Here is a 10701-nt window from a genome sequence, read left to right as displayed (position 1 = left end):
ACCACATGTATGTAAGCACTTTTAGGTTCACCGGGCTATTATTGGATGTTTTTAGCTTTAATGTGACAATAACATTGCAACTCTTCACCAGACATGAATTCAAGACCTCTTTACCTGAGCAGCAATCACAGATTATGTGTTTGAACCATTTCTCCAGACCTGAATTTGACTTTGTGAGGAAGCCAGAAGAGGTGGAAATATTTTATTTAGGAATTTTTTCCCCTTAAAATACAAAATAATTGTTTAAATGACGACTGAACGTTGGGAGTGTTGGTCACTATCTTTGTTTTAGATCTGGGCTTTGTCCTTAAATTCTGTCTTCATTCAAACTAGTGGCATATGAGAAAGAAACAATGAGAAAGGAAGAAAGCTTAATAAGCTGTGAAAAAGAACTGTGTAATCTGAGAGAACATTCAACATTTAAGTAAGCACTAAGAAAAGCACTTTTTATTGTTTAATTTACCCTTCAAGATGCCACCTCAAACAATTTGTGTTTTTTCTAAAAAGAAATCAGTAGAAAGAAGTCAAAAACAACCAAAAGATGACACCTAGAGGCCAGAAGCTGCCAACTCACCAAAAAGTCCTGCTTTTTTTTTTTTTTGGTAAAGTGAAACAGAAACACAAGCCTCTATTAAAGATTGGTTGGAGAGTGCTAAACATTGCAGGTACACAAGAATGGGGCATCTTTGTAGAACGCGGGGCTAAGAAGAGAGAGAGAGTCAGGCTGGGTTCTTCGATCAGGAAACAGAAAGGAGGCTAACAGGCGCGGGTCAGTATTGTGTCATCAGTCCACAGGTCGCTTTTCACTGTGTTTCTTTGTGAACTCTTCGGCGTTCTTCATGAACTTTGCGCGGTCCTTAGTGAACTCCTCGGCCAGGTCCGCCCTCAGCGGGTGCTCCGGCTGGGGGGCGTTCACCAAAGAGATCAGACACTGAATCACTGTGAGGCGGCAAACAACAAGACAACGTGTTAGAGAGCTCCACTGTCAGTAGCAGAGGAGCTGTGAGCGTTCAGCTGCTGCTTGCTCTACTCGCCTTGGCAGGTTTTTGTAGCCGGCTTCCAGTTCTCCACACTGATGATGGGCAGGCACACCTGGCCCTTCTCGTCGATGTTGGGATGGTAAATCTTCGTCTTGAAGGTGATCTTGGGGGGCTTGAAGGGATACTCTGCGGGGAAGATGATCTCAATCCGAAAGGCTCCTTTGTCGTATGGAGGACAGTCCTTGAGGGGGGGAAAAAAAGAAGAGGATAAGCAGATTTTAATGAGAACGTCATTTATGAGGTCCCTAAAACCGTTTTCACCCACTAAGTGAAAGGACTATGAAAATGATCACTGTGTTCTTCCAGGAGCTTACTGGAGATTTTTGTTCAGCCATTTCAGTTTCCACGGCATTTAAATCCTTTCTAAAACATCTATACATATATATTTTGGTATGTGAAAACTCATGTTTTGTCTTGTTTACTATTTTTGCCTCAGTTCTCCATATACAGATTTCACTATATACTGTAGACTATATAACTGGAGTAAATTCAACTAATCATGTTATTTATAAGGGGAAGAAAGACTATCCAAGTCAACCTAGGTGACCATTTATTTGCCCCTAGTGTTAAATCGTGAACAAACCATTATTTTAGGAAAGCTGGATTTGAACTCACAAGCCACAGCCTGGTCTGAACGGTGTATTTCTGCAAATGGCAGACGGACCACTGAGAGGAACCAGAGCTTGATTTTTTTCACAGATTATGCCTCATATTTTACTGTCAGGACGTAGAGACAGTTTTGACAAACATATGAAGTATACATTCATACAAAGGTTACTACTGCAGCTTTAAACAGAACCTGTTTTAAAACATGAAGTCGACTAAAGCCCCATGTCCACTACCCTTGTTAAACCGATCTATGCCAAGCTCGGTCCGAGCTTGGATCAGTTAACCAAGCCGAGCTTGGTTCTGACGACCGTTTACACACCACGCTATCTCGGTTCCTTGGTTTCCTCGCCTCCTAGTGACGATCTGCGGTACTACTGCAGTCTAGGATTGAAGGAGGAAATCAAGCAAATAAAAATGGCGCCGCCTGTAACATTCAGGAAGTTATGTTTGGTTATATTTTGTTATTTGCGGAGGGTCAGGCGAAGACGGCAACTTTTGGTAAATTTACTTGATAGAGTCGCCTTTTGGGAAGTGGATAAGACAAACGAACGTCTAATAAGGATTTACAGACGCAGGAAACAACGACAGACGCTGAAGTTCATCACACTGCTAAGCAGAATCATCTCTGGAAATCGTGTCACGATAGGGAAGCTAATATTTTATGAATGTCTGAAATGTCAGCTGGCTGTAAGGAGATGACGCGGTCTGCTCATGCGCTCTTTGTTATTAGAGAACCAGACCAGAAAATAAACAGGCCGAGCCCACACATGGAACTGGTCTGCATTTATCTCAGTCCGGTTGTGTCTGGCACGGTTCAGTTCAGTTTGCGTTCCATTTACACTCGATAGTTATCTCAGTTACCGAGCTCGGACTGGTCTCGGCTCGGTTAAAAAGGGGTAGTGGAAACGGGGTATAAAAGATCTCAAAATGCAACACCTCACGCTACTCTATCTGATCGATGCATTAAAAAACTGTAATACCTTTAATTATTGCTCCTAGATCCTGGACCTTTTGTTGGATCAACAGTCAGAACTCTATCATGGGGAGGAAAGGAGCTTTGGACTGCTGTGCCGATTTCAAACAGCTTTTACCTCTGACATCATTAAGTGACAGAAACGCACATGGATGATGCGAGTCAAATCCAGGCCTTCTGAAAATTAACTACAAAGCGTGCGCTCTGTTATGCAATCAGCCATGGAGGATAAAAATCAGACTAAGTTTAAAGCCACTGAAAGTGAGAAGCAGCAGACCCCCATCACAGTGGGGGGCACCACAACAAAGCTAAGCCCCCTTCTCACATTTTCCTCTTTGCCTGTGGCCACTCGTGACGAGTGGTTCGCACCGGGGAGACCAGCCACCCATGCAGAACGCATGGGGCTCAGAGACTCACAAGCATCTGTAGGGTCGACCAAGCTGAGTTCAAATCAGGAAGTCAAATCAGCGGTGGTCTGTCTAAGTGGTGCAGGAGAAAGCTGACCTTAGAGCTGAGCCACTATCCTGTAGGAGTGCAGATACCCCACACTGCAACCCCCCATTCACAGGCCGAACGCAGACTACCGGAGATACAGGGAGGACCCTTTTGATCCCAGGCCGGGATTCACAGACCAACTGGCCTAAGCTGCTTTCATCCCGGCTGCCCTGTCGCCACAACCAGACAACAAGCTTCATACTGCTTCCAACTGGATGCCCAAAGTCAACCCCACAGACACAAAGGCTGAGGTTTGGCAGAGTTTGGCGGGGAAGTTTAAAATGGGTTACTTTCAAAATGGTTTTTACTGTTTTGGTTTAAGCTTTTACCAAGGGAAAAAGATCTGGAGCTAACAGGCTAGCTCTTGCTAGCGTTCTCAACTTTTCTGATGTGTTTGAGTGTGTTTTTACAGTTATAACAAACTTTATTTCCAGAAGGGTTTTATACAACGATGGAATATTAATGTTTGTGTTTTCCGGTCTGCTCACTATGACCAAATAGAGCTTAAAAACCTTTTTTAATTAGCACAGAATATCCGCTAGCATAGCGCTATTAGCTTCCCAGATAACATTAGTGCTACGGCCCAAATAAACTCAACTACGATTCACTTAAACATGTTTGTCTCGTTTCATTCCGCCATTGTTCAATAGTGCTACGAGCGTTAGCACATAATTAATAGGGAAGATTAATGCTGATTTAATGGTGTTTTGTGTAGCTTTACATCAAGCTGATCACTACAGCACCATCTAGCTTCCTGGAGAAATAATTGAACTAATAAAATCAAGTGTACTAAAGGCTATTGGTTTCTACTTAGCAAATAATTCTTTGAAATGTTATTTCCTCAATAATGTTTTATATAATTCAGATTTGCATTGTGAATGGGTTGAAACACATCAAATGTTCTAAATAAGTTAAGCTAATTTAACCTCATTCCGTATTCTTTAAACATTGATGATGGTTTTCAACTATTGTATTTGTCCTTTCGTTTCTTTGTGTACATAGTTCTTTAATTTAGCTTCTTTTTATCTTTCAACTATTGTCCTAATATCAGCTATTTGGGCTGAATTACACCAGATAATACCTAAGAGACGGAGAGTTGTTTATTAAATATGAAATAACTTAAAACCATGCGTAATAGCATTCCCTCTTCATAAAGATCATAAAGGTCCCGCTCAGAATAAGCAAAAAAACATCTAAATGATGGGATAATTTCCAATAGACTGACAAGAGAAAAGTGGAACTTTCTGGATGGTAGGTATCATGTTTTAGCTAAAACTAACTTTAGAAAAAGATCATCACACCAACAGTCAAAGGTTGGGATTACAGTGTCGTGGATGCTTTGCTGCTTCAGGATCTCCTCAGCTTACTATTATTTGAAGGACCAATAAATTCTGCTCTCTGTCAGGAATGCTGACTGAGAATGTTCAGCCAGCAGTTCATAAATTAAACTCCAACACACCTCTGTCACAAAGCAGGATCATGATATGAAGAACAACAGTCCAGCCCCTCATGGCTCAGGAAATAAAGGCTTTTTAGTAATCTAGTTGAAACCTGGATAACCTTAATCAGGCTGATAACCCTTCAATGTGGCTAATTGAAAAACAATACTGCAAAGAAGGCTGGACCACAGTTCATCCACAGCGATGTTAAAGACTCATTCCCTGGTATCTCAAACACCTGTTGCTGCTAATGAAGCACAAACAAAAGGGAAATTAGCTTTTTTCCCCTTCAGTGAAAGAAAATATAAATTTGAAACTTATGGTATTAACTTAGATTTTTTTTTATCAACATTTATTTAATGATCTTAAAACATTCAAGGGGGACAAAAAGCAAAAAAAAAAACAAAAAAAAAAAAAAACAAAAACAATTCTGTGCGGTTCAAATCCTTTGGAATTTGCTTTAAGAGAAACCCTTCCCTTGATGGTCAAGACAAAAGGTGGGAAATAGCTTAAAACCCTAAAACCTGCTGCTGAAATCTCATTTAGCGTCTGCTCTGGTGTTCATTCCATCTCATCCCACTTTTATCTAGGGAAAAGATTAATAACTGAAAGATCGGCTTGCTGCTTTTAAAATGCAGGATTTGTGTTAATACTTCATTAAAGTGAGCAACAAGAGTCAACAAAAGCTGTTTGCAGGACAATTTCGAGCCAACAGGGTTTTTATGACGCAAAGCAAACAAAACTGGGCTACACGCCACTCCCTGATCCCTCGTTCTGCTATATAAAACTAAGAACCATGAATTTATAGCTTCCGGCACGTTCCTTTCGCCTCCAAGTCCCTCCCAGCTGAAAATGTCCAGCTTGGTTCCAACGGTGAAACATTAAAAGATAAAGATGGGCAATATGGACGTAGACGTTTTATGATATTTTGTATAATTTATTGTGATAATAAAAGTGACGATATTAGGCTGTACGGTTTTGCAAAAAAAAAAAAAAATCCAATTTGCTATATATTTCAACCATAATTGTGATTTAATTTAGACTTTTCTCCGCATTAACCACAAGCAACAAAAATGGCCTGTAGGTAAATATGTTTGTAAACAAGGACTTTTTGAAACAAGAAATTTGACTTGTTTTTATTAATGAGATTATTATTCAAGAGAATAGCTTTGTGAGACGGACATCAATCCTTGTTGAACATAAAGTGCAACCGACAAACAAGTGTAAGTATTAAACAGTTTGTTACTTAATGCTTGGAGCAGCTCGGTGAATCAGCTCGCCGTCACTCATAAAACAGTTAAATCTGCTGAGAAAAATCTAGCTAGGTTGTGCAAACATGTCGGTGGACGTCCAGAGGATAAGTACACACGAGTATGTGGAAGCAGGCGGTAGGAATCACCTCTGGAGTCATTCCATACACATTTAAGGGTTTATCATGGCGTTACCGTGAATGTTTACACTTAACATTCACAGTAACCCCCTTACAGCATTTCTTTATAATATTTGAAAGCCTATGGTTTGTTGTCAGTATACTTTATTTGTGCTGATCACATGAAGCAACCTATTTTATTTTAATTGAAGCGGGGAGCGTTAGATCGTTTTTTTTTTTTAATCCACTTTATATGTGGTTTACATATCTCAAATTGCTACAATTAAGAGGGTAAAAAGACAAAACTAAAGTAGAATTTAAAATAATGAAATCACGAGTGATTAAAACAAAGTTAAAGGTTAAATTCTTGAACAGCAGGGAAGTTTACCCTTTATGGAAATACAGTCAATTTGAAACCCGTACGGTTGCATTTGTTTTCAGGGTGGGACTTTTCTTGTCAACGCTGTTTTTCTGACTTCTTTTGAGAGTTTACACTAATTCCTAAATTGTATTTAGGGACACATGCTTGCATTCATACACGTCATACCTGCCGGTAGAAAGGAGCTCATTACAACCCATTAAAAAAATATCAACAATATGATGAGAATTACATTAAAGCAAAAAGAGGGCTGATATCGGAAAAGTATCAATACCGGCAGATACCCAAATTCTGGTATCGGCTCGGAAGTGAAAAAATGTGGATCGGTACATCCCTATGAACAACATACAATAATTATATTAAACCAAGTTTTAGAGGATAATGACGCTTTAATGGTCCCCACAGCACTGTAAAACTTCCTCTTAGAAAATCTGACCAGAAATATCAAAAACGGTCCCATTTTTAAGAGCCTGTATGTAATAGTCAACAGCTAACTAGCTAATGCATATCAGCTAACTCATCTGCTGAGTCATATCCTTTAAAAGCCACAACACTAAGTGAGAAAACGTGAACAGTGTACATGTGCAGTAGTTTGAAACAACAGAAATCTGAAGGTTTTCATAGTTTTATGTAGAACTGAATGAGGTGTAATAACTCAGTAATAAACAGCGACGGTGCTTTCTGAACAAGCATGGTAACTGTTGAAGAAATATGTAATCTGACCTCATGACGAGCAGCATTCCACTGAAGGATGACTGATTAACATAGGTTAAATGTCGATACTTTCTTTTCTCTGTGTACATTTGCCTGAAGTGGAGGAAGCTGCTTTACATCTACTGTAGGTTGGCCAATAAAAGCAGAAAATGAAAAGTAGTAAAGACTACACAGTTAATGCGCTGCAGTTCTTAAAGTATGCAAATGCTTAAAAATCTTATCTTAATACCTAGGCTTGAACAATTTAGATGTTCAGCTGTTCTATGGTCAGACTAGGTGTTTCTATGCAAGCACACTGGGCGTATTGCTACTGAAGGTATGTGGAGAACAGCAACGTTCAGAGGGGCACCGAGAACAAGAATGTGAAGGAATCAGTTACTGTGGATGCTGCGACAGAACCAGACATTAGCAGGTACACAGATTAGAGGACCGGATCTGAAGGTGATCAGATAGCTGAAGACATGAAATAAGTGTGCATTTTATCAGAAACAAATTATTGATCTAAAAGTGGGTTTTCTTTCCTGCTCAACAGCTGCTAACACAGGTACACAGTAAGTCACCCATAACGATCGTGTTATTACCTGTACCCATTGTTGTCTATTGCGTGTACCCTAAGACGGAGTATGTCCCAGAAAAAATGTCACCACGGTAACAGGCAGTGACAATAAATGATTCTTGAGATTGGGCGCACAGATGAAAGCGCTAATGTTGCGCCTAAATAGCATTACTTTAAATGGGGGGAGGGAGGGGGGGGGGGGGGGGGGGGGGGGGGTTCAGTACTTACGGGTACAATGAGTCCCTGCCAGGTCAAAATATTCGACTCATCCACCTGAATGTTCCGGAAATGCTTCATTCCAGATTTGCGCATGTCATCGAGCTCCTGCAACAAGACGCACACATTTAAAACACTGCAAAGAATCTGCAAGGGGAGTCCATACACAAGCATGGAAAACCAGAGAACCATGTAATTCTTATTTGGAACTGTGTAATATAAGTCTGTCAAACAGGAAATGTAGTTTTCTTGGAAAGAGCTCAGACTGAGATCTAAACCCACACTCCTTTTTCTAATAGCTGTCACATGAATTTTATACAAACGTGGCGTTATAACATCATGATTGTAAACAAATCCTTTTTCTACACGGATGCAAATCTTGAATGCCAGTTTTCGTCTCTTGGTAATTATTTTGGATCAAAATGCTGATAAAAATGTCCCACTCTCATTTATCATTTATTTGTGTACTAAGTCCTGAGGATTTTATACTACTGCCCATTTCTATTGGTAGTGGTTCTGACTCCTGTTTGGGCCAGCTTCGTCTTATGAAATATGACAGATTTATGATCTGATTATACCAGGAGGTTTCTGACCAACCTCCAGCAGGTAAATATAATTTGCCAGGGCCACATCACCACATAGGTGCACATTAAAGACAATTACTTCAGTTACTCCGTCCATCCTACGACTCTCCAGCTCATTCTGTGGGATCCCAGTGGATTCCCAGGACACAAGGGGCATATGGTACCTTAAATTTAAATCATAAGATTGTCAAAGCAGGTCCTAAAGTAATCCCGCCCCGATGAGCAGGAAAAGATGAATGGTTGGAACTAAATGTCTCTTCGCAGACAGATGGCAGAGATGCAATGAGTTTATGGTTTATCTTCAGTTCAGCATTCTAATCAGCTCCTGGCAGAACGTCGCCATTATATCATCAACCCTCTACATAACAGACCGAAAGACAGATTATCTCTTGGTTGTGTTGCAAAATTTATTAAATAACACTACTGAATAAGAATATATTTGCTATATATTTGAGATAAAGTTATGTGCTCGAAATAAACAAGAAAAAGACATTTAAGATTGGGAAAGAATTACATTTAAAACAAAAAAATAGACATAAGTAAAAATGTTTCCTATACAAGCCTTAAAAAACGGGCTCAAGTTTTTAGAAAATATGTTCATCTACATAATATTCAACAAAACCAAAGTATCAAGAGCACCTTTAAAATCATGATAGAGCCTTATTCTTTCCAATATTTTATGCCCTCCCCCCCCAAATATATAAATCCTGTGCTTCCTTGTTCCTGAATGATCACCCAACGAATAATTACGTTTAATCCGTTGCAGTGCTATTTTATAAGTAAACTGGATAGTTTGGGGAATTCGGGGCAATGGTTACACATGGGGGAATTCCTGAAGGCAAGAACTACACCCTGTGCTTTAAATCAAAACCAAATGTGTCCAGATGAAACTGAAAGCTTCAGAACAAGGCCTCTAATCAGATATGCTTATATGAAAAAAAAGTAAAAAAAATTTTTTTTACATAAAGTCATCAACCGTCAAAGGCAAAAAAAAAAAAAAGAAAAAAAAAAGAAAATGAAGATTAAAATAATACGCATACATGCATAAAAAAAACTGATTCAGGATCATTCATCTGATGGGGCACTCACTTCAAGGTTTACTCCATAAAAATAATTAAATTCCCTTTTCTTTTACCACGTAGCTTTTTTCAATATGTTCCCTGAAATCTTTTCTTTAAATCACACTTTTGGTAACTTTCAATCTTCTTTGGTCCCCTCCTGCCAAATCATTGAGTTTCACTTTTGGGTTTAACAACACAAAGCCTGAGTAAGCATCATTAGCTTAAGTACAATTTTAACGAAAGCAATCTTACTGTTTGTTAGAAAATGCACAAAAAGGATGTCAAATCAATACATTTCCTAATACCTCACCATTTACTTCTCTCATCTGTTAAATTACGCTAAAGAGAATCATTCTAATCACCGTTTTCGATTCTTAACATTTATACTATTCACGTTTGTTTCAATATATGATGAGAAACTTTAATCATATGTAGGCATATAACCGAATGGTTAACTGGCCCTTTGTTTGTTTTCTAATTACCCCTGTATTAACCAACTAATGCTGTGGTTTTTCTACTGTCTGGATTATTGACGGATCATAGCTGCTCGGAGGTTCTGATGAGATCTGACGTCACGCCCCAGCCCCACGGTCTCCATGTTTTCTCCCCGGCTGCGAGCGTCGTTACACGGTGACAGCGGCTCCAACAACCCGCTAGCTTCATTCGGCTCGCTCCAAACGCCTCGGCGTGTTCTCTGACAGCTCCCCGAGAGTGCTGAATCACACCCCGTCAGCCTTTACGCTCTCCTCTCCGCTCAGTCCCCGTCCGTCGGACGTCATTCTCCTTTCATTTTGTCGGCGACAAACACTCGACCGGTTTTTTATCTCCACCGACTCTGTAGCTCCACATAGGAAGCCACAACAAGTTGTTTAAAACGTCTAGAAGTAAAATAAAACGGATTAATTCGGTATTGTTCGTTTTACCTTGCCTAGTCTCCTGGTTGAAGTCATTGTGCTGTCGAGTTCGTCTTCTTCCTGTTTCTTTCCGTGACTCCGTCCTCGACTTCTGTGGAGTTTAGTTTGAAGCGGCAGAGAAGGCGGCGTCTCGGTGACGTGCCGCCCCCTACCGGCCCGGAAGGCAACAGGCGAAAGAAACATGAGACCAGTACAGTGGAAATTGAAACTTAAAAAGACATATTTAAACACACACAAAACACAGCAAACCGAAAACTGAATATTTTATAAATTACATCACTTTCAACCCAAGTTTTCTTGAAATATACAAGGTGAGCATGGGTTTTTAATGATTTTCTTTATTTTTTATAGG

General features: G+C 39.8%; 1 protein-coding gene across 1 annotated transcript; it reads right to left on the bottom strand.

The window, feature by feature from the left end:
* Positions 1 to 188: 188 nt before the first annotated feature.
* On the bottom strand, positions 189 to 10498 carry ube2l3a (ubiquitin-conjugating enzyme E2L 3a). The gene is made up of 4 exons (XM_012849769.3): positions 10359 to 10498; positions 7803 to 7898; positions 1035 to 1221; positions 189 to 939 (listed from the first exon to the last, which is right to left on the bottom strand). Exons 1-4 carry the CDS (start codon positions 10383 to 10385, stop codon positions 785 to 787), a joined length of 465 nt encoding a protein of 154 aa, XP_012705223.1. The 5' UTR covers positions 10386 to 10498; the 3' UTR covers positions 189 to 784.
* Positions 10499 to 10701: the final 203 nt, after the last annotated feature.

This window comes from Fundulus heteroclitus, chromosome 8, assembly GCF_011125445.2.
Source record: "Fundulus heteroclitus isolate FHET01 chromosome 8, MU-UCD_Fhet_4.1, whole genome shotgun sequence".
In the NCBI taxonomy this organism is placed as follows: Eukaryota; Metazoa; Chordata; class Actinopteri; order Cyprinodontiformes; family Fundulidae; genus Fundulus; species Fundulus heteroclitus.
Note: the sequence above shows the minus strand (reverse complement) of the source record. Positions and strands in the feature narration are given on the sequence as shown.

What these genes read in the sequence shown, in the direction of transcription:
- ube2l3a (XM_012849769.3), bottom strand. Translation starts at nt 10,385, where the DNA reads ATGACTTCAACCAGGAGACTAGGCAAG. An exon ending in CAACCAGGAGACTAGGCAAG is followed by an intron (nt 7,899 to 10,358) that starts GTAAAACGAACA and finishes GTCTTGTTGCAG; the next exon opens with GAGCTCGATGACATGCGCAA. An exon ending in GGCTACAAAAACCTGCCAAG is followed by an intron (nt 940 to 1,034) that starts GCGAGTAGAGCA and finishes GCCGCCTCACAG; the next exon opens with TGATTCAGTGTCTGATCTCT.